This window comes from Melanerpes formicivorus, unplaced genomic scaffold, assembly GCF_026170545.1.
Source record: "Melanerpes formicivorus ecotype bairdi unplaced genomic scaffold, bMelFor1.0.p_v2 SCAF_13, whole genome shotgun sequence".
NCBI lineage: Eukaryota > Metazoa > Chordata > Aves > Piciformes > Picidae > Melanerpes > Melanerpes formicivorus.
In genome coordinates this window covers 6,597,769-6,620,864 of record NW_027142365.1, presented here as the reverse complement: position 1 = coordinate 6,620,864, position 23,096 = coordinate 6,597,769, and the positions used below count along the sequence as shown (strand labels likewise).

Genomic DNA, 23,096 nt, shown 5'->3' with positions numbered 1-23,096 from the left:
TGCGTTCACATCACAGGAGCACAGGAAAATAAAAAGAAGTGCTAATCTATCCTACAGTTTCCCAAACGAGGATTCTGGGCAGGGGTTTGTGAGTGGATTTGACAGATGTACAAGCAGATGGTGAAGGACACTCCCTGAGTGCAGCTGATTCCCAGGCCTCCACGTCCAAAAAAATATCTTTCCGTGGATAATGTGATTTTCAGAGAGAAGTAGTGCAGCGCTCGTGTCTCACACCAAAACTTCTCAGTCTTTTCTTGAACGTGCAGGGGTTGCGTGGCAATGCTTGTCTTCAGAAAAGAGCTGGCTGGTAATGATGTACCATGGAGTTTGACTTGACCCTGACAACCCCCAAATTTGGAGCCTGACAGCTCTGTGTTGCAAACTTCTCTGTGGTTACATGGCTACAACTGGCAGCCAAATTGGGATCACCTTGTGTTTGCATTGGGTGTGACACATTAGGCCTGTTTTGCCCCTGCCAGAACGCACCGTTCGCAATAATGTACTCCGTGAGGTATCCATCTAATGCGTGCAGTTCTGCACAGTCTGCACGTGGAAACGCATCCTGACAGAGCAGGGATGATGCCCTGTTAAATGCCCATGAGTGCCTGGTGACCCCTATACAGAACATGACGGTGTTCATTTCAAGGATGGTGTTCTGACACAAAGAGGTGTTTTTCTGATCAAATGTGACAGGAGCCAGAAGTGGGATTTGTGATTTGTTCAACCACTGCTGGCATGGTTTTAGCACCAAATAAACCACAGCTTCCCCCCCATTTCTTACTGGGAGAATCTGTGTTAGACCCTGCTGCTGCCATGCTGGGGGGCTCTCAGCCTCCCCATGTCACTTTGCCCAGTGGATTTTTTCTATACACATTGAATTATGCCACAGTAGGACAAGACTCCTTCAGCCCATCTTCTGCACAGCTCCTGGGGCAGCAGAGCCCTGCTTTGGAAGAGCCCCAGCTCAACATGTCAGAGATCTTGGACAGGCCGTTTGGGGCAGCACTAAGCCAGAGGCCCCACCACCAGCCCAGCCCACGAGGCTCTAGGGGCAGGTGGGGCGAGGGGCCACATTAACGAGAAACAGAAGACTTTGGGTAGGTGCAGAGGAAAAGCGGGGTTTTGGGGTTCCCGTGGTGGGGCTCCTGAGGAGCTGTCCGGTGGGAGCTTGCCCGTTGAGGTGGGGGCGACAAGAGGAGCGAATGACAATGGCTTCACTGGGATACAGCCCCTAGCTCGGCAGCACAAGGGTGGGTGTGCGTACCCGCCCGCGGGAGGCACCGGCCTGAGCAGCCGGGCGGGCAATGCGGCTGCACGCCGCGGGGCCTGGCTCCCGGGGGTGCCCTGAGGCGGCGGAACCGGCGCAGCGTGCTGGGGACCGGCGGGGCAGCCTGAGGGGGCGAAACGTGCCGTTGGCAGCGCTGTTTCCCCTCGAGGACAAGCCCGGGGACTCCACTGGGGGTGTGGGAGCATTGTCGGGTATTTTGAGTGTAGTGCAGTGCAGTTATTAAAGGTTCCCTGCAGGGAGAGACCCTCCCGCCCCTCAACTCTTGCCCCCTTTCCGCCGGGTGACTGAGATGGGGTAAAGGCGGCGTTAGCCCTGGGAGGCAGGCGGCGAGAGGGACGGGGGATGCCGCTTTTCCCTGAACAAGGCTGATGCTGCTGGGGAAAGACCATCCCAGGGGGACCGAGATGCTGGGCACGGCTCGGTAGAACGAGGCAGGCAGCGGTGGCAGCGAGGAGGCAGCGCGGACGCGGGGAGGCCGCCGCTTCCCGCTCCGAGAAGGGGGATTGCCTCAATTGGAAGTAGCTCTAAAATGGAGAGGGAGGTAATGGAGGGAGGGCCGGCGCTGGGGGTGGGGAACCGCCCCGAGGTGGCCTGAGAGGGGCACGGCGGAGGCGGAGGGGAGCCCTTCCCGCCTCCCCGCAAGGGCGGAGGCACTGGGGGGGATTCCGCCCTCGGCCCGGCGCTGGCTCCGGGCCCCCGGGCAGGAGGAGGTTCCCCTTCCCCAGAGGGTGAGTACGGGATTGTTCCGCCGGAGACTAGCTCCGCTCCTCCACCCGGGGCCGCGTCGGGGCGGCGAGTGAGTGCCGAGGGCGGAGATGCTGGGGGGCCGTGTGGGAGGGATGGCGGCAGCCCGGGGCGGGGAGAGTTTGGGGGCCGCTGAGGTGATCCCGCGGCAGCAGCCCGGGGAAGGGGGCAAGCGGCCCCCAGGGATGCTGATGTCTGCCTGAGGCTGGGCTTTATTCTCTTGGAGGAGTCGCTTCTTCTTCGTGCCCCAAGTTAAGCCTTGAAGTTGCTAAAGCAGCAGCAGCAGCGTGCCGGCCGCTTCGCAGCCGGGCACCAGGTAGCGGTACGGCCGCCGTCCGGGCGGCGTCCCCTGCAAGGGGCTGGAGGTGCCTCTGTGCCTGGGGAGAAGACGCAGCGGTGACCGTGTGCTTGCAGGGTCATCTTTTCACGGCAGGGCTTCGGCTCTGGCGGAGAAAAAGGCGCTCAGTGGCATCAGCACACCCTGACTGAGAAAGTGATGTATCTACAGGAGAGATGAAATGATTTGACGTGCACTCTTTCTCCTCTCTGTTTCTCTGCAGGAGTTTGGATTGTCCTGCTTTTTTGTCGGAGTGGAGGTAATTGCTGAAGTTGGTCGGTGGGAGACGGCTGAAGGCCCAGAGCATGGTCTGGGCGTTACAGAGCACCTATGATCTGACCCACCTCCTCTGCCTTTGCTGGGACTATCAGAATGGGGAACAGTGGCTCAGCCGTGAAGGTCTGCACGGATCACCAAGGAGGGATCAACTGGCTGAGCCTGAGTCCGGACGGCCAGCGCCTGCTCACAGGTAGTGAAGACGGCACTGCACGGCTCTGGAGCACCGCCGACAGCCAGTGCCATGGACACTTCCAAGGTACGATAGCTTCTTTCTGGTTTAGTTTTTGAGTCTGAAGCATGGTATAGGCTACATAGCATGTTCTGGTCTCTTTCAGTCCCTGCAGCCTGCCAGGGAGCCAAAATCATCCTTGTTTTGTTTTGTGGGTTTTTTTTGAGTATTTGTAACAGTAATGTGAAGCAGAAGCTGTTTCAAAACCCAAAACAGGTTACCAGTGCTACTGAATTCATGATCGTTTTATCTCGTTGTGGAACAGAGCACTCGTTTAAGTTACATGTCTTTGTGGAAGCCCTCTGTTTCACACCCTGATGAAACACAGATTTGTATTTTCTCTTTCTTTTGTCCTTTTAACAATCTCATTTTCCAGGCAATCTTTGTTTAGGACCTCTTGACCTGGAAGTCTGGAAAGAAGCTTTACTCGGTAGACTATATTTTTTCCCCCATGTTTGACACACAGAAATGTTAATCGATGGGCTTTTTAGTTTTAACTTGGGTTTGCATTTTAAACAAAACGTGTTCTCCATAGATTAGCACCTCAATAATAACAAAGAAAAGAAAAACTCTGTAGGAAAGTGCAGTCATGCAGGACTCAGATGTGGACTGAATGTGTTCTCACTCAAAGATGTTTGTATTCTTGCTCACATTCTTTTCTTCTAATACAGAAAGAAACTTAAACTCCCAAACTCCTAAGTTTGGAATTTCTAATCCTTTTTTTCTTCCAATCTAGAAATTACATTGCTGTGAATTTTTTTGTTGTTGTTTGTTTGCTTGCTTGCTTAACTGTGGAGTATTGTCTTTTTTCCCCACATCCTGCCATGATTCTAGCTCCTGGAAAATCACTGCGTTTGCTGTAGTCTTAGAAATCCCTTTAAACCACTAATTAGAACTAGAAAGAGAAATGTGTTGGATAAAACTCTGAATTTGGCCTGGGTACTGATAGTGTTTGGGATAAAAGTTAAAGAAGGTTGGAGGTTGGCTTAGATGGTCTGTGAACTGTCAGTCAAATCAGATAATTGTGTGTATATTTATGCACATTGTTGTTGTGTCAATTTATATGATAGAAATTCTAATTCCTGAGGAACCTATCACAGTTTCTAGCTTCCACCACAGCATTAACCAACAGACTTTTGTTGTGGCTGCTTTTGACCAGAGCAGAGCCAGACCTTGTCTGCCCCAGGGGATTTTGACATTCATTGTGTGGCTCAAGTATTGTTGATGGCTAAAATGTGCCTGACGTTCTGGTGCAGTGACCAGTATGTGCCTGTGAACTTCTCAGAGCAGGATTACATGACGTTGTGGGGGGAAAAAAAAGCTGTTAGTGGAAATCTGTCCTGGTTAAGCTTCTTTGCAGAAAGTTTTCACAAAAATGTGAGGATGGGCATAGTTCTGCCTGTAGCCCTGGTGATCTGTTTAATTTGTGGCATCTGATGAATTTGCTTAAGAGCAAACAAGATGTGAGTTTGTAACACGGGTTCTGCTTTGCTTTTAAACTGCAGCAAGGTTTTTGAACTGCAGGAGTTGTAGTAAAATCTGCCTTCTGCAGTCAGTGAAACCAAGTGTTTTACTGGGCACTCTGCTTTCCCTCAGTGTTTTTTTTACCATCTCTCTATGCTACGTGATTCTCTTTTTCTAATATCTTTGTCTGTTCGTGTTTCTCTTTAATTACAGTTCCTTTTCTTCTATGTTTTCTTTTCTCCTCAAAGAATAGTGTTCTTTAAACCACAGTAGGGCCCACCAGCTTCAAGCAAAGTCTGTCTCTCTCTTGTGACAGTTACTTAAGAGAAACCAATTCTGATATTGAAAGCTGACAGCATAAATAATTAAAACAGAATTATACAAGGTAACACTGTCCCAGTGATTAGGCAGGTGACAACAATTCACACGAGAGATCTTGGACAAAGCTGGGACTTGAATCCTAAGGTGATTTTAAAATGCAGTACATTTAATGCTGCCATGGAGAAATGGCATGTCTGGCTAAGCAGCAACAAAAGCCTGAGGTTGTAAGAGTGATTCCTCTTCGCTAGCATTGCCCTCTCTTTCTGCATGGATATTGTTTGACTAATGGTCCTGTCTGTTTTTATTGTAACTGTAGAATCCCAACATACTCCAAATACTGTATAAATAATTGTGCTCTTACTCCTTTTTCTTTTTCTGTGTCACTTCCTTAAAGGTATACTGATATGTTGAAAATGGTGGGGTTTATGCATGTCATAATGGGGAAAGTACTGGCAGACTTTACCAGATATGCTTTGCTTTTTGTTTGCATTTCATTCTGCTTGGACAATGAAACTAAACTTGCTGGTAAGTCTCATGTTGCTTCTTTTTTTTTCCCAGTTTCATGCTTTAATTTAGGGCTGTTTGTGTCCTAACAATCAATGGGCTGGGTTGAAAGGCAGCCTTTTTTTTCTTGACTTCAGAAGAAGGAAGCAAACCCATTTCCTTATTAAAAATATAAGCCCAATTTAAACTGGTTTTAAACTTCAGTAGTCTGAATTTTATCATACTGATATTAATTTAACTCATTATGGTTTGATAATGCTGTTTGATTTACCTGATGGGTACAGTTTTACTGGGGTTTTTTTTTGAGTTTAAGTAGAATTTTCTACTGTTAATGAATAATGTTGTGCTTTATACAAGTGCTTAGAAGGGAATAACGTGGTGCATTTAAAACCAGAGTTTCGGTCCATTTGTTTGTATGTTTCTTTTAAGGTGAAGATCAGTCTGTCCTAGTTGCATGCACAGTGACTGAATTTATTTCTTTTGTTATTCCTAGGACATGAAAGTTACATCACCTTTTGCCACTTAGAAAATGAGGCTGCCTTCACCTGTAGTGCAGATCATACCATTCGAAAGTGGGATGTGGTGACGGGTCAGTGCCTGGCCATTTACCGAGGACACACATCCATTGTTAACAGGTTGGTTCAGTGGAGTTCTTCCCTTCTGTTCCTGTAATCTGTTACACATCTACTGGCATTTTACTGCAGTGCTCCATTACTACACTAATAAAATGGGTTGTATAAACCTTTGAGTTCATGCTACATGTGTTCTGTGCTGTAATGATGAGTTTTCCTAGCAACAGTGCTGACACATGCATAGACAGAGATAGCAGGGAAACGAAAGGCGCACAGCAGGGGAATTGAATCCAGGGCTAGGAATGAAATTCCAGAAGAAATTATTCAATTGATAACAGATGCTCCTGATAAATAGATTAGAAAACATCACGTCAAGCCTTTATGTCAGCGAGAGGGCTAAAGTCAGGGCTTTCTCTGGAATTACTATTCCTGTTTGTGCAAACGCAGTTTAATATTGAACTGATTAGGCGTGACTGATTTGCCTGTCAGTTTGAAGTGCCTCTTAATAGTTGGGCTGGATTTAATTAATGAAAAGTAGAGCAGTGAAAGATTGGTATGATTTATTTTTTATTATTACATTTCTTTTTTTAGTGGATGAGGTTTTGTTTTTTTGGTCCCTCACTAAACTCAGACACACACAATGTGAAGCTGGATTCTGTAAATAGCTAGGAAGGCTGGCGGCTCTGCCTGGATTTTGGCACTGGACGGATTTTTGCTTGGATCAGCAGATAGGAAATGTGTTCCCTATTCATATGAATTTGTTGACAGTTTGAAAGGCTCCAGAGGACCAAACTCAGCTGACAAAGACACCAGGTTATGGTGCTGTCTATCTCTGGTTTTGAAATATGAACTGTAGAGAGTTGTTATGTGTTTGTGCAGCTACAACTTATTATTTTGGAGGCCCAGTAAGCTGTAATCTCTGATCTACTCTTCAATACTTAGTAAGTGTAGTGCTCTTGTGCTCTTGCTCTAACTGTTTTGAGATCCTGGGCTAAGCCACACCTTGAGTAGTGTGTCCAGTTCTGGGCCCCTCAGTTTAAGAAGGACATTGAGACACTTGAGCGTGTCCAGAGAAGGGCAACAAGGCTGGGGAGAGGCCTTGAACGCAAGCCCTATGAGGAGAGGCTGAGGGAGCTGGGATTGTTTAGCCTGGAGAAGAGGAGGCTCAGGGGTGACCTCATTGCCCTCTACAACTACCTGAAAGGTGGTTGTAGCCAGGAAGGGGTTGGTCTCTTCTCCTAGGCAGCCAGCACCAGAACAAGAGGACACAGTCTCAAGCTGTGCCAGGGGAGGTTTAGACTCGAGGTGAGGAGAAAGTTCTTCACCGAGCGAGTCGTTCGTCATTGGAATGTGCTGCCCAGGGAGGTGGTGGAGTCGCCATCCCTGGAGGTGTTCAAGAGGGGATTGGATGTGGCACTTGGTGCCATGGTTTAATCCTGAAGTCTGTGTTGATAGGTTGGACTCGATGATCCTCGAGGTCTCTTCCAACCTTAGTTATACTGTGATACTGTGAGGTGTATCTTCTCTCCTGTACTCTCTCTGTTCGATGATGGAAAGACTGATGAAGATAGATAGTTGTCTTTGCACACTGTCAGTTACAGTTCAGGTTCCTGAAATGCATTTGTAAAAAATAATTAATAGTTGAATTCCAAGCTATTTTCATAGGCCACTTTATAAATAATTATTAGTACACAAATAATTATGAAGAATGAGCTTGGGTTTTGTTTAAATACCTCCACAACTCCTAGCTGGTGCATGTGACATGGAAAGTACCTCATAGTGCTACTGGCAAAGATTTCAGAAAACCCCTAAGGCCCAAAGTTACAAGACTGGGGTGTAAAACTCTCTGCATCAATGTTCCTGAATAAAGGATCTCTGTTTTAAAAGTAGAAATCAAAAAGTTTGTTAGTAATGTGTATTAATCACTCAGTGACGCTGAGTTTGGGTTATGTATGTTGTGTTCCTGCTACTGTTTCTAACTTCAGGGTGCTTGGCATTGAAATTGTGACCAACAAAGGCTGTGTAAAAGGAGTGATGCTGTTCACACATGCAAATCTGATTTCTTGCAGGATCCTGGTTGCCAAAGACTATCTCTTTAGTGGCTCCTATGACAGGACAGCCCGCTGTTGGAGTGTGGACAAGGAGAAACAAATCCAGGAATTCCGGGGGCATCGGAATTGTGTCTTGACTCTAGCTCACTATTCCTCCAGGGATGTTCTTGAAGAAGATGAGGAGGAAGAGGAGGAGGAGGAGAAAGTGAGCAGAGACCTCCTGGTGACAGGTAGCACGGACTGCACTGTTAAGGTCTGGTGGGTGTCCAGTGGGCGCTGTTACCAGACTCTGCTGGGACACACTGGGGCTGTCTTATGCCTTATACTTGACGCACCAAACAGGGAGCTCTTTTCTGGCAGCACGGATTACACCATCCGAACGTGGAACATTGTCACTGGTGAGCAGCTGAAAGTCTTCAAAGAGCATCAAGGATCAGTAATTTGCCTTGAGGTAAGAACAGAGGCTTCTTCAAGAGCTATTCAAAGTGGGTATCCATATCCTAAGTGACAAGGGTTTCATTTGCCTTTTCATTCATAGAGAAGCTCTTGTGAGACAGGTTATAACTGGTAAGCTAAACATTCACGTGATAACATAGCAGTGCTCTGTGGCTTTGAGACAAATCCCCTTCCCATAAAACACTTTCTGATATCCTCTTTGATTCTAGTGGCTATCCTGGAGTAACTTCTAGCCCTGTATCTATTTAAATCCTCCTAGGTCTTGAAACTCATTAATAGATTTGCTGGGAGGACTGTTTATTTGGGCAGGGTTGTGTACACATGATCATCAGGCTTTGAAGAAAAAAAACCTGAGCAAGTAAACAGACAGAGGGTCTGATAACTTAAAAAGAGGAGGTGGGGGAGAGTAAACCGGATAACTTCAAAAAGCAAACCCCAAACCCAATGCCAAATTGTGGGCAAAGGATAATAGGAAAGCATAAAGCTGAAATAAATCCTGCTTTAAAAACCACACAAACATAATTTGAGAAAAGAAAGGGAGACAGAAATGGCCAAGACAAGAAAATGGGCAAGGAAAATGGAAAAGTAGATCATGGGGGAGAGAAATCAGGAAATGATGAAGGAGAGAGGGGAAAAGAACTTAATGTGACATGAAAAACTATACCCTGTTTTTCTGTTTGCAGTACTTTTCTGGTGAATGCTGCCAGGTTTGTTAATGATGCAGAGGAAAGGAGGAGGTTAGGCAGACAAAGGAAAACAGGAACTACCACACAAACACTTGTCCTGCACACTCACTCCATGATCCACCAGCAAATGCTAATGGTACATTTAAAGATGGTATGGGATGGTCTGTAGCTTAGTTTCAGGGAGGCAAACCTTAGATATTCATAAATGTCTGAATGACAGCAGTTTTTCTCACTGCTCTCACTCTGTTTCTTGTCCATAAGTGCTTTTCCTTTACAGAGGCTTCAGTATGTATTTTTAATAGCTGTGTAAAATCAGTGTTGCCTTTTTTTCTAAAGAAGGTAGTCACAGCTGACACTAGCAGACTGAAAACCTGATAGTACTTCAGTTTTTGAGAGGGGGGGGAAAAACCCACACACAAAATCATATTGCCCTGGAGTAATGTTTGTCTTGCTTGGGTAAATTCTCCGTGTTAAAGCTTGGTTTTATGATATTGTGGTAATGTATTTTAAGGATGCACAAGGAAATCTGTTGCTGTTCTTGGTGTCACGCTATGTTTTGCTGTTTAATTGTAACCCTTCTCCGAGGCACAGATTGGCAAAACCAGAGCTTGCTCTAATTTAATTGGGCTCTTGCTAAAATTGTTACACAAAACTGGCTTGACCCTCTCCCAGAAGCCTGGGAAATTCAATTACACTCTTTGAATGCTCAAGAATGAGCAGTGCTGCTCTGCTTGTGAGCACAGAGTTAAACAATGGCTTTAAACAAACAGAACCTCTTGCAGAGGAGAAGAAAAGCAAACCCAATACATCTACTTGGAAAACCTGAACAATTCAAAGTACACAAGACTATTGCTGCCAAGCCTGTTTTGGCAACAGTCCTGGCCAAGTCTTCTAGCTGTGAGTAATTGGTAGCCCCTCACCAGCTGATGTTTGAAGCGCTCAGCTGAGGTACATGGTCCCTCCACAGAGAGCATTTAGTTTCCAGGCCACTAAAACTTACCCCATCTTAAGCAGTCACTGTACTGCTGCTGAATAGCTTTGGGCTGTCTATCTTTCCTAATTCCCCTCCTGCCTTACTGGGTTCAACACTAGCCCTTCTGTTCCACTTGGCTGCTTCTCAGCACAGCCCACATGGTATTTTCATTCTTTCAGAAAGGGGTCAATCACTAGAATCCATACAAAGATGTTACAACAGAAGGGAAACTTCCTGAGTAGAGGTGTTTATTTTTTTAGGTTTTGTTTTCTTCTCAAAAAGCTCTCAAAGCCTTTTTTTTTTGCCTAGGGATTCTTGGTGACAGTGTTGCAATCTGTGGCAGTGAGTTGGGACAGCATATTTTCAAACTGGGGGTCAGGAAGTGCTTGGAGGTAGTTGTGAGTTGCTTTCAGTAGCTAGCAGAAAGTTTTAATTGTTGTCAATAGTTCATTTTCTTCAGGGCAGAAGGGAGCAGCTAATTAGAGCAGATTTTCACTCCCCTGTCCTGGAGGAGCTGGGTTGGTAATTAAAGGTTACCTGTTCTCTTGGTGGTGAAATGCTTTTGTGGAGAGAGTAAATGGGAGGGGAAAAAAAGGACTTATTTTCATTTTCTTTATTCAAATAAAGATCCCTGAGGGAGGGTGACCTTTCAAAAAGTTTGAGAAATGCTCAGTGTGCTCTCTCATCCTGGACACAGATCAGGAAACATTTGGATATTGAGACCATATTTTGCTCAACTTTAAAAAGCACTGTTATTAACAGGAGTGCCCCAGGATGTTCTAAACTGCTGCAAATTAGATCTGGACCATTCCGGTCCTCTCCCATTACTTTCCAGTAAATGCCCATAGCATTGCTGTAGCAGTGAGTGGAAATTCCTGGAGCTCCTTGAAGGAGATTCCTGGGTAGATAGCCATAAAGCACACCCATGTTTTCCACCTTGCTTCCCACAGTGCTGGCATGTGAGAACCAAAGGGGTGATGCCACAGGCATGTTTGGATTTTGAATGTTCCTCAGTTGCTCTAAGATGCTTTAGGTGTTGATGCCAGCTAGCATAAGTTAGAGGAGCCTGAAAGCAAGTCTCATCTAGCATGGCGGAGCAAAATGCATTGGTGAGCTTTTAGTGTGTCCTTTTGCCCTGTCCTTGCTGGTCCTGGGTGGTGGAGTGAAGAGGTTGAGCTGTTCAGCTATTTCCTAGGGTAGATATGTCCTGCTGTCCCAGGGTCAATCTGTTGAAGGTGATTTCCTGACTGAACTGCTTGTGGTCTGCTGCCATGGTGCAGGTACCATTCTAATGCCACTCTTCTTTCCACCTTCTGAGTTATACTGACAGAGGTTTTGCCAGGAGACTCTCTGCAGTGGGAATCATGTGCATACTAGGTGCTCTGATGGCCTACTTTCACCCATAGTCAGGCAAGGTAACTCTCAGTGGAGCAGCCAGAACTCTTCATTGCTTCTGCAGTGCATTGATGGCTTGGCAGGCAGGGGACAGCAGCTGTTCTGAGAGCTCCCTCTTCATGGAAGAGCCAGTGAAGGCATTTTATAGGAAGCGATGGGAAAGGCAAGGGTGGGCTGAGCGTAATCACACAGCTCTTCCACTTAAACATTCCAGGCCTGGCTAAGGACTGGTATTTGCAATTAATAATCAAACATGCATTTTCATTAATGGGATTGCCTCCAGTAGGCTGAATAACCCTGCCTTAAATATTTGCTTGTGTTTTTCTAAATGTCTCCAAAGCAGCTTTGCAAACTGCTCACAAGGCATGCTTTGTCCTTTGCTGATTGTTCTGCCTCTAAGTATTTATCAAAATTGTGCTGCCAAAAGCTGGCAGAGATAAATGATCCAGCTTGGAATTTAGCTTGGATCCTATAGCAAACATTCTTGCAAGAAAACTCCTTCCTTGCAAATGAACATGAGTGGGCAAGGACTTGCTTCTGTTTTTCCTGCTAAAGATCCTTTGTTTGGACCATTCCCTTTGGTTGCCTTTTAAATCTGACTAGAAGAATGCTTTGAACAAAGCTGTTGCCTCCAACGCTGTTTATACACTTAGCTGTTGTGAGCACAGGGACAGGACTTTGTTCTTGTCACACCACATAAATCAAATGCACCATTTTTTTGCAGCTTGTGTTGGCATTTGTTGCATAACTCACTGGAGGATGAAGGTGTGAAGGAGAGGAATAGGAATGCGTGCAACACCTGTAGGAAAGAAATGTGGCTCTGGGGCCGTTACTTTGCATTGCAGTAAAAGACTTGAACAAAGTTCTCTAGCAGCCAGCCCAGAGAGCTCATTCTAGATGGATTCTCAAGAAAAAGAAAAAAAAAGAAAAAAAACACAAACAATTTCTTGCCCACAGGGAGTTCATTAGCTCATTAAAATGAATGTGGTTTGAATGGGATCCTGAAATCTAACTCAGCCGAAGGCTTACATAGTTGTAAATTGAGATTGGTCCAAGTTAGTGATTTTTAACTTAGAAGTGGCTGTGAACAGAAGATCCAGCTGGCAGATTGTAGCAATACTGGCCCCTGTGTGAAAAACAAGCTGGTAATGGGACATGTTATTGCTGATGTGAACTCATCCTGAAGTTCTTGGGAGCCAGGCTGAGTGCAGTGACCTTCAGAAAGAGGATGTGTTCAGACTTGCTTGGAAAGCCAATTGCTTCTCCTTGGATGAAGGTTAAATTGTTTCTTAGAGCCAAGGTTAACTGGGAGAGCAAAGACCGTTCCTGTAAGATTGAAATACTTGCTCAGCAGCTCTGCTGCAGATTTGTTGTTGCATTCATGCAGGTAGAAATTGTCTTAAGCTGCTGCATATATTCAGTTCAGTGAAGCTTAGGGAGCAGTGGGGTTGTGATTTCCTTGAGACCAACCTTAGCTGTGACACTTTGGTATTTTCACAGTATCACAGTATAACTTGGGTTGGAAAGGACCTCGAGGATCATCGAGTCCAACCTATCAACACAGACCCCATTTTATTCAACCTGTGGTGTGTCTGGGGGCCAAGGTCAGGGGTGCATGAAACTGGCTTTTTGAATAGTGAAACCTGTAACTACTGCAGCGTTTGCAACCTGTATTTTGCTGCTGCTGTTTGCTGCTCACAAGCAAGTCTGCACTTTCTCATGCAATAGTACATCTCCAGTGCTTTGGCCTGAGGATTGAGACAAATATGCTCCATTCATATGTCTCAGTGTTTCATCTGGTTCAAAGCAAAGTTCCTCAGACAATAAGAAGAATTAAGAGCCCAGAACTGCAGATATCAATGCAGTGAGATTTTTGTTGTTGTTGTCTGGATGAAGCTTTAGAACTGGGCATCTGGCTGTCATCAGGGTTTTTATTCTTTTGAAGCTGCTTGTGTTTGAAATGTCCACACAGCTCATTAGTGTCTGAGCTGCAGATCTCTTCTGTGTTGTCTGCTCTGCTACAGGTGTCCTTGCTTCGCCATGCTTTTCCTTGTCAGAAGCTTTGTTGGGCAGTTAGCCAAGGGGAACAAAGCGCTCAAAGCCAGCCAAGGGAAGTACAGCTTTGCAAATTCCACTGGTTCTCCAGGCAGTTGCAGATGGGAACGTGGAACTGTTTCTACTGATCCTTTTTAAACCAAGGGTTGACAGAGTTGGATATATCTGGAAAAACCTCTTGAGTGAAATTTAAAATGTTTCCTTCTAAATCATAAGACAATAAAATTCTTTAATAGGAAGAGGACTGGGACCTAGAGGATTGGATGAAGTTTTGGAGACTTTGAGCTGGAAAAGCCTAGTAATGATGGACTTGGGGGCCTAGCCCACAAGAATTTGCTGAAAATGATGCCCACACACCCAAATGGGTGCCAGTCTTGGCAGTGGGGAGGCTTAGCTCCCACTGCATGATGTAGGATGATGTTGGTGAAGAAGTCAGCAGACTTTGTCCAGCTCCTGAGAGGGGACTGATCTGCTGAGCCTAACATGTCAGTGGGGATGTGTAACCCACCAAACAGCAATATACTGTTTTGCCCAGTACTTTAACAGGTGGATATGGATTAAATGGCCTCTGCAAGCTGAGGAGATCTGAACCCATTTGGAGAGTCCTGTAACAGCTGGGCAAGAGAAGCCAAGCTGGTGTAAGGAGATTAGCAAGGGTCCTAGAGGGGGAGCTAGGAGGTGGTGATCTAATGAGAAATCAGTGCTTTTTCTTACTCAGACTTGTTCTGTTGTGGTTAAAGCATCCAATCTGGTAAGACTTCCTGTCAAATATGCTTTGCAGAAATTACAACACAGGTATGTTTGGGGTTTTCTTTGAGGCTGTGATAATGTAACCAGTTATGGAAGTAGGGTTAGTGTTGTTATACTCACTGAAATCCTGCCTGCTTGCACCGGCCCATGGGCTAAGTCCATTATCTTCTGGAATGTGGGAGCTGTTTTTAAGGCCCAGAAGCCAATGGGAGATGCCATTGTGAAGAATGCAAGGTTGGTTTTGCTCAGCATTCCCCTGTTCTCAGGTGTAGTTGCTGCTCTTTGTAACAGGCTGTTGAGTTGGAAGCTGTGACTTCAGATGAGTCACTTCAGTGCAGTGCTCTCACAGATGTGCCCGGGAGACAGTTGCTGATGTTGTTTTCTCTTCCCCTCAGCTAGTGAACCGGCACTTGTACTCGGGAAGCGCGGACAGGACAGTGAAGTGCTGGTTAGTAGACACTGGGGAGCGAATCCAAACGTACAAGGCTCACAAACACAGCGTTAGCACTTTGAAATACCACGCTGGGATCTGTAAGTTGCCTTTCCTGTGTTCAGCAATCTCCTGTCTCCTTTTTGATGTTTGTCTTTGATCAAGGATTGTTAAAGAGAGCACTGTATTTTGGAGGCATGTGAAATTGTCCCTTTTTTTAGCTCCAGCATGTTTACATTCAGTTAAACTTTGCTGCACTGTTCCATGGGGGATGATTAGACCTTCCCTCCCTCTTCTGGCAAATGAAGATGCAGTTGCTTTTATTTCTGTTACCCAAGGAAGTGGCTCAGATCCTGACCTGCCTGTGGGTTGTTTGTACAGCTATAGTTTAACCATGCTGCCCTGATGTCTGTCAGTCTGCTTCTGCTGCATACCTGGGGACAGCAAGTGCCGCTGCTGGATAAGCAGCAGCCTGTCTCTGCTACCTTATAGGTACTGTGCTAACCCAGAATCACATTTTGGATGCTCACTGCTTCTTTCCAAGTTAGGCTTCCTGTTCAGACTCTGACCATCTCTTAGAGACAGTTTACACAAGTTCTTTTCCCTTTGTGTCCACAGCTGAGCAGTGGTAACTTTCTGTTAGAAGATCTTATCCTTGTTGCTTGCTATCTGATCAATACCCAAAGTCTTGTTGTCTCGAAGAGTTTGCAGTCTGAATAAGAAAAGAGAGAAGGAGAATGGGAGGAAAAATATCTGTGTGTTTCCAAACTGGATTTATACTGTACAGGGAGTCCAGACAGATCTGAGAACTAAGCTTTAAATCATCAGAATGTGTTTCTGGTGCTTGTGTAATTAATAGCACAGGGAAAAGCTGATCCTCAGTCTGATTTACCTAATGATATTATGTTGGTTATTCCTCTCCTACAGCACATCCACAATCATTTAACATTTAATGCAGTTGATAATTTTGTCACGTTGCAAAAAATCCAAGGGAATGTTTAAAACCAGAACTCCCTCCCAAGGGTCCATGAAATTCAAGTAAAACAATACAAAGGAATTGTTGATTGTGGTTTTGTTGTTGTTTGTTGTGTCACAGGTGGTGTGTTTAAGCCTCTATTTGAGTGCTAAATCTGGGTTAGATCAGCAGCGCTCCTTTGAAACTCAGAGGTGCAAAGAGACCTCCTAAATTGAGCTTGGCAGTTCAAAAGACATAAAGGAGGTCTGTCAAAAGCAAAGTCCTCGTAGCCATGGCTAAAGTAAACCGACAGCTGGATGTTGAAAACAGCTCTTAATTGGTTCCTACTCTCTGCATGTGTGTGATAGTATTAAGCGATTTCCAGTCACTTTGTGCCTTGCTCCCTGCTTTCCATTGTTGCTACTCACTTGCAGAAGGGGACAGGATTGTGTTGGCAATTGAATTTATAGTGGCCTGTATAGAATAACACTGGTTCTCCACATCCAGATGAGTACCCAGGAGGTACTCAGCCTCGGGCTGTTTAATTTGAAGTTGCAGAGCTGGTGGCAGTAGGTAGTGTGTTCTTTTCTCTCTTGTAGTCCTGAATTTACTGCCATGATAATTTCTTCCCCTCTCTGGAGGAATTTGATGCCTGATTTCTCCTAAACGATAAGGAATACATGGAATTCAGACAATTCAGTGGTGTAGAAACCTTTTCATTCTAGTGGCTTCTGCCAAGACATGAAATGCAGGAGCAGTGAATATGTTGCTTTTTGCAGTTCTGAAATACTTATCTCTAGATAAACTTGAGGGCTTTGGGTTAAGTGAAGGAAAGTGAGTGTTTGTGGAGACATCTGTGTAACACTTAAAGCACAGTAATGTGCTTCTTTGGGGGCATATTGCTAAGTACAAAATCTAAATAGTCAATGCCACCTTACAGCTTCCAGCTGCAGCAGTTCTGGGAATTGGATGTGAGGATCCTGAAGTACTGAGAAACTATTCTTAGAACATGTTAAGATACCGTAAGGAAACCTGATGAACAGCCGGAATCCCTGGTCTTGCTCCATTTACTTCAACATGCCCCTTCATGGAGCACAGAGAATACAAGAGCTGTAGCCAAATCCCTCCAATACTTCTGTGCCATGCTGAAATAGAGATTATAGCCTGGGCCTTGAATCACTTAAAGGCTCTGCTGCTTGCTAAGGTCCTAAGCTACAGGATTTAGCTGAAGAAATCTATCACACTGAAAGAATGTATAAAGCTCCTTTGTAAAGCTGCTTACACACGCCACTCACCTCTGAGGACAGATGTAGCTGTGGCATTTCAACAGAGATGGCCCTGCCTGCTGATAGTAAGATTTTGCTGAAAATGGGGAAAAACTCCACAGTTTTAATGAAGCTAGGGCCAAATTCATATCATTAGTATGAGAGGGAGTAAGTTTGCAGCTGCACTCTACAAATGCTTCTGATGAAGATGCTGTAGTACCTGAATGGAAACTGGAAAGAACTACGGTGAAACAAATGGAAGACTTAGTGGAAATCTTTAAAACCAGGCTGGAGAGAAATTGTCTGCTTAGAATTATTGAGGCATGGTTAGGCAGGGAAATGTATGTGGAAGAGCAGGAAGGGATATTTGAAGCATGTCTGGAGTGAAATGCTGATGTATGAGAAACTTCAAGCTTAGTGCAGTTCAGCGTTTTGAAAAAGGCAAATCAAAGAAGCATGCTGGGGTTAGCAAAATGAAAAGGATCTGAACTTGCTCTGAGAAGAGACTCAAGCCTAGAAAGGATATGTCCTGCTCCTCTGCGAATTAGCTCAGGTGCATTTTGAACTCATGTGTGCTGACTTTGTGAGGCTGCTGATGCCTGGCTACACGCTGTGTTGTGTGGTTGCATTGCAGTGTTCACAGGAAGTGGTGATGCCTGTGCGAGAGCTTTCAATTCCAGAAGTGGTGTCCTGCAGAAGATCTTCCGAGGACACAAGTTCGTCATCAACTGCATCCAGGTCAGGAAAGGGTTTCTTTGCTGGGATGTCTTATTTCTAACCAGCTGTTCTGTTGTGACTTTGGTTGGGTGTTGTTCCAGGATAAGGCAAAAGTAACAGACTTGAATATTTCTTTTGTGATTTCAGACAAGAAGGATGTGAACCACAGAGTGAGTGCCCACAGACAGTCTTGTGTCCATGACTGGAGGGTTTTCAGGTTGGGTTAGACTAGCAGCCATAAGAAATGAGACCCTGTGTAGGGGCAGGGAATGGACTCTGACCTCATGAGACCCCTTCCATTACAGGACACTGATGAGTGTTTGCAGGGCTCTAGGTGGAAAAGAAGATTCTGCCTTATCCAAGCAGAATAGCCCCCTAAGCCCCAGGCATGGCATTGCTTCACAGTACAGGACCTGCTTACCAGCCACGTGTGCTACCCCCTATGTAAATGTTTATATAAAATACTGCAGTCAGGATCTATTTTTTGCAAGGTTTAGAGATGCCAAAGAAGCTCTGTAGTGCTGTCTGACCCACATCCTGCCAGACAAATGGAACAGTCTCTGCCACTGGCTTAAAAACGTTTTCAAAGTTAATAAAGTTCCCCAAAAGTCGCTTGCATATTGTTTAGGCTCAAACGATGCTGGCATTTAAATGTTACAGGGGGAGGAAATAATAGTGCTTGGTGGCAATGCAACACCACTATCATGCAAGGAATCCTGAGGGGAAGTTTAAAACCTTGGATGTTTTATGTGTTTAAGAATCCACATCTCCCTGAATCAGGATCTCTGTAAAAGCTGCTTGCAAGAGGAGGATTACACAGTTACTGAGGATGAGGATAAAGCTGAGGTCCTGAACACCTTCTTTACCTCAATGTTTAACAGCAAGGCAGCAGGAGTTCAGGACGAGTGGTCTCCGGAGCTGGGCGTTGGGGTCGGGGAGCAGAGTAATACCCTGGAAATCCATGAGGAGTTAGTTCGGGACCTGCTGAGCCACTTGGATATCCACAAGTCCATGGGACCAGATGGGATCCATCCTAGGGTGCTGAGAGAGCTGGCGGATGTGCTAGCTAGGCCACTCTCCATCATTTTCCTCCAGTCCTGGCTCACTGGTGAGGTCCCAGATGACTGGAAACTGGCCAACGTGGTCCCCATCCACAAGAAGGGTCGGATGGAGGAACCTGGAAACTACAGGCCAGTCAGCCTGACCTCAGTGCCAGGGAAAGTGATGGAGCAGATTATCCTGGCAGCAATAACTGCGCACCTGAAGGATGGCCAAGGGCTCAGGTCCAGCCAACATGGATTCAGGAAGGGCAGATCCTGCCTCTCCAACCTGATCTCTTTCTATGATCAGGTGACCCGCCTGGTGGATGTGGGGAGGCCTGTGGATGTGGTCTACCTAGACTTCAGCAAGGCCTTTGACACCGTCCCCCACAGCAAACTGCTGACTAAGCTGTCAGCCTGTGGATTGGACCACTACACTCTGTGCTGGGTTAGGAACTGGCTGGAGGGCCGGGCCCAGAGAGTGGTCGTGAACGGTGCCGCATCCAGCTGGAGGCCAGTCACCAGTGGTGTCCCCCAGGGATCAGTGCTGGGCCCTGTCCTCTTCAACATATTCATTGATGATCTGGATGAAGGGGTAGAGTCAGTCATCAGCAAGTTTGCAGATGACACAAAGTTAGGGGCAGATGTTAGTCAATTAGAGGGTAGAAAGGCTCTGCAGAGGGACCTCGACCGACTGGAAAGATGGGCAGAGTCCAATGGGATGGCTTTCAACAAGTCCAAGTGCCGAGTGCTGCACTTTGGCTATGGCAATCCCATGCAGAGGTATAGGCTGGGGTCGGAGTGGCTGGAGAGCTCCCAGACAGAGAGGGACCTGGGTGTGCTGATCGACAGCCACCTGAATATGAGCCAGCAGTGTGCTCAGGTGGCCAGGAGGGCCAATAGCATTCTGGCCTGCATTAGGAATAGTGTGGCCAGCAGGAGCAGGGAGGTCATAGTGCCCCTGTACTCTGCTCTGGTTAGGCCGCACCTTGAGTACTGTGTCCAGTTCTGGGCTCCTCAGTTTAAGAAGGACATTGAGACACTTGAGCGTGTCCAGAGAAGGGCAACAAGGCTGGTGAGAGGCCTTGAACACAAGCCCTATGAGGAGAGGCTGAGGGAGCTGGGATTGTTTAGCCTGGAGAAGAGGAGGCTCAGGGGTGACCTTATTGCCCTCTACAACTACCTGAAGGGTGGTTGTAGCCAGGAGGGAGTTGGCCTCTTCTCCCAGGCAACCAGCACCAGAACAAGGGGACACAGTCTCAAGCTGCGCCAGGGGAGGTTCAGACTCGAGGTGAGGAGGAAGTTCTTCACCGAGCGAGTCATTCGGCATTGGAATGGGTTGCCCAGGGAGGTGGTTGAGTCATCGACCCTGGAGGCGTTCAAGGGGAGATTGGACGTGGCACTTGGTGCCATGGTCTAGTCATGGGGTCTGCGGTGTCAGGTTGGACTCGATGATCCTCGAGGTCCTTTCCAACCTAAGTGATACTGTGATACTGTGATACTGTGATTTTGGTTGAGGATGTGAGACACTGTAGGTAATGCTGGCAGTCGAAAGAGGAGGTACAATTCCTTTTGGAGTCAGTCCCATGTGTACAGAGCTGTAAATATAGTTGGTGTGTGTCTATTTTTCTGAATTGGCAAGTGGCTGTTCTTAAACTGCAGGCTCTCAGGTATTGAGCAGTTGGTTGCATAGCAGATAATCACCTGGATGGACGTGGATGGTAACTGATAGAACTCAGGGCATCCCGAAGTATTGGCAAGACCAAAGCTTGGCACTGCTTTTTCCTTTTAATTTCATTTCCCAGTGTCCCTGGCAAAAAAATCCTGGGATTAGAGGACCGAGAAGTGGTGACTTTTAATGTGATCTCAAGTATTCTGCTGAGGGGTGGATGAGGGGGCTGTGGTTGTGTGGTGCTTGGTGCTGACGTCAGCCAGGCTGCTGGTGGGATGCTTGCTCACAACCCACCTCTGGAGCCTGCGAGTGCCTGTGGTGGACAGACTGACGCAGGAAGGGGAAGATGAGATCAAGGCCCAGGGCTGGTTTCTAGGATGGGGTGAGGACAATTTGAAACATGACAACAGCAGCAAATGCAAATGAGTTTCATTAAAGAAATGAAACTACAGGGGGTGGGGAAGAAGGTTAAATTACTGCAGGTTTGGAAGAACAATGAATTTTGGAAGGGGAATTGTATCTATAACTTACTGTAAAGGGAGAAAGGAAGAGAAGAAAAGCATTCCCAAACCCCTCACTGCCAACTGATGCTGATTTTGGTGCCTCCTTAAGCTTCCTCTTCAAAACCAGCAGTCTGAAACTAGCACAGAAATTCCCAGCTACGGCCTACTCTGCCATTGAGTTTAGTTCCCCATTGATTTTCCAGTGGGTTTAGGTTATAAATAACTCTTGCTGTTTATATTTTATGGCTCTGTGAAGTGGCTTAGAAATGAGGCCTGACTTGGTAACATCTCATCCCACTTCAGCAGCTTCTGTGATAATTTATACTGGCTCTTGCAATGAGCTGTCAGGCCCTAAGTGCTGAGATCAAGCTGTGTTTGTTCTGCTCTGTGACAGTTGGATTGTGCTGATACCAAGCTGTACCATTTGGTGACTATGTTGTTCCAGATCCACAATGAGCTGCTCTACACAGCCTCCCATGATGGCACACTAAGGATCTGGGACATCCGGGGAGTATGCAAGAGAAATAAGCGGCGCCTGAAGAAGGAGAGGTCTGCCCAGGGCAGGGGCTCTCAGAAGGGAAGTCTCTCTCATCTCTTCAACAACAAAGTTGGCTGTATGGTACAGCAAGAAAATGGGGAACATGAGGCTGTTGAGCTAATGTGACTGCCCAGGAGAGACGTTCCACCTGTGACCAAAGCTGAACCTTGTGTTTTCTGCACCACTGTGTCCATGTCAATGAGAGTGTGGAAAGAGGTGGGAAAGGGCTTTGCTTGAGTCTCTCTTTCAGGAGCCAGGAGTTTCTGTCACTGCCAGATGGACTCAAGACAGGTCTTGTTTGCTGCAGATGAGTCTCAGCGGAGTAGCACTGGGGTCAGGAGGGACTGCAGTGTGGTTCAGGTAACTTAACCTGTGTGTGTGTGTTAGCAAATTTCACTTCAAACTCCTCGTTTTCAATTCCCTGTGGCATGGAGGTGTTGCGGACTTCTGCTGTCTGGTAACTAATGAGAAACGTTTTTCTCCTGCTCCTGTTGCCCACTCATGGGCCCCTCTTTGGCCAAATGTAGAACTGAAAGTGGCCCTGGGAAAAAATCTGCAAATTCCATTTTCACAGCTGACCTTTGGGTCAGGTTTTTGCTGATCTGACCAACTAATGTAGGATGGTATGGCTCAGCAGGAGCTTAAAGCAAACTGCCTTCTCTTTGGGACGTTGGGAGCAGTAAGCAGAGCTGTAATTGTTTGTGTTCTTCTTTTAATGTAACACAATCTGAAGAGCTAAAGCTCAAGACCTTTTTGTACCAAGGTCAGCTGTTTGCAGAGGCACAGCACTTCTTCTCCTCCCACCACCCTAGTGGGTTTTTACCTTTTACAGTGTGACACTTGAACAAAGGCAGCATCAGTGGCCTCACAGGTGTTCCCTGCTGCTGGGGGTGTGCCTCCAGCTGCCCACTTACCCCTGGGCACAGGTGGGAAGCTCCTGACAGACTCCTCTGGGGGTCCTGGACTCAGCACAGTAGGCGTCAGCAGCTGTTCACTAGTCACCAGATGACCACTATCTTTGTGGGCACCCTGGCCCACTGCTTGACTGTCCTTGTGAGGGAAATGTTTTCCTTATATCCACTGGGAATGTCAAACTGTTTTTCAGAGAAGAAGACAGCAAAAGAAGACTTTTTGGGGTGCTGTTTGTTTCCTTTCCTCCCTTTGAGGCTATGTCAGGCCTTAAGTTGCTAGGCTGTTAATAGCATCAGCTGATCAAACTCAAGAGAAGTTCTTCCCATCTTTATCCAGGTTCACCCCTCTCTGATAACCACTGAGCCATGACTTAACAAGGGTTCTTATATTTTTCTATTTGCAGATAACTCTTTGTAGAAGCAGTACAAAAATATCTAACCACATGGTTTTATTTTTATGGCTTTATTTATTCTGTACTACAGCAAGATAAAAATGCTGTGATCATTTCTCAGAATGGACTAATAAACATGTGGCATCTACAGACAACTTGCTGTCTAGTTCTTTTTTCTCAGAGGGGATTTGGCTGGCTGTAGAGGCACAGCAGTTAAGAATGGATGGACTAGGGGAAAGAAACCAAAAGCCACCTCGAACATACACTTTGTGAAACATTGCTTGCCTTCCTCTCATTGCTGGGGCTAGAGTTGGGTATGCCATGAAGCTGTCCTGCCTCTCACCAGGCACCAGCCTGCCAGGGCATGGTTTCCCTACTCAGGGGAAGATGTGAACAGCCACAAACCAAAGACCAGCCTTAAGGGAAAGCATGGATGACAAAGAGCCACCTGCACTGCCTTGGAGCTCACCATGGTGACGCCACAGCCCCCCACTCTGAACCTGTAACACTGTCATTGGGCCAGGCCTGTCACTGCTGCTGCATGTCCTGCATGCCTCTTCTGAGAGCAG

General features: G+C 46.4%; 1 protein-coding gene across 6 annotated transcripts; it reads left to right on the top strand.

Annotated features, from left to right (window-relative positions):
* Nucleotides 1–1,953: 1,953 nt before the first annotated feature.
* WDR86 (WD repeat domain 86) lies at nt 1,954–22,908 on the top strand. Of its 6 annotated transcripts, XM_068145955.1 has the most exons (8): nt 1,954–2,016; nt 2,593–2,628; nt 2,741–2,904; nt 5,660–5,801; nt 7,808–8,240; nt 14,500–14,635; nt 17,389–17,492; nt 21,132–22,908. In XM_068145955.1, the coding sequence occupies exons 3-8, from the start codon at nt 2,742–2,744 to the stop codon at nt 21,348–21,350; spliced, it is 1,197 nt and encodes a 398-aa protein (XP_068002056.1). In that variant the 5' UTR covers nt 1,954–2,016; nt 2,593–2,628; nt 2,741; the 3' UTR covers nt 21,351–22,908. The 6 variants fall into 6 exon arrangements, with proteins under 6 accessions (XP_068002056.1, XP_068002051.1, XP_068002052.1 ...); XM_068145950.1 differs by lacking the exon at nt 1,954–2,016 and adding an exon at nt 2,024–2,084 and having other exon boundaries at nt 2,593–2,904; XM_068145951.1 differs by lacking the exon at nt 1,954–2,016 and adding an exon at nt 2,157–2,348 and having other exon boundaries at nt 2,593–2,904.
* Nucleotides 22,909–23,096: the final 188 nt, after the last annotated feature.

Bases quoted from the DNA above. Each gene is read 5' to 3' on its own strand.
- WDR86 (XM_068145955.1), top strand. From the start codon at position 2,742: ATGGGGAACAGTGGCTCAGCCGTGAAGGTCTGCACGGATCACCAAGGA. The intron at 2,905-5,659 runs GTACGATAGCTT...TGTTATTCCTAG, and splicing joins GTGCCATGGACACTTCCAAG to GACATGAAAGTTACATCACC. The intron at 14,636-17,388 runs GTAAGTTGCCTT...GTTGCATTGCAG, and splicing joins GAAATACCACGCTGGGATCT to TGTTCACAGGAAGTGGTGAT.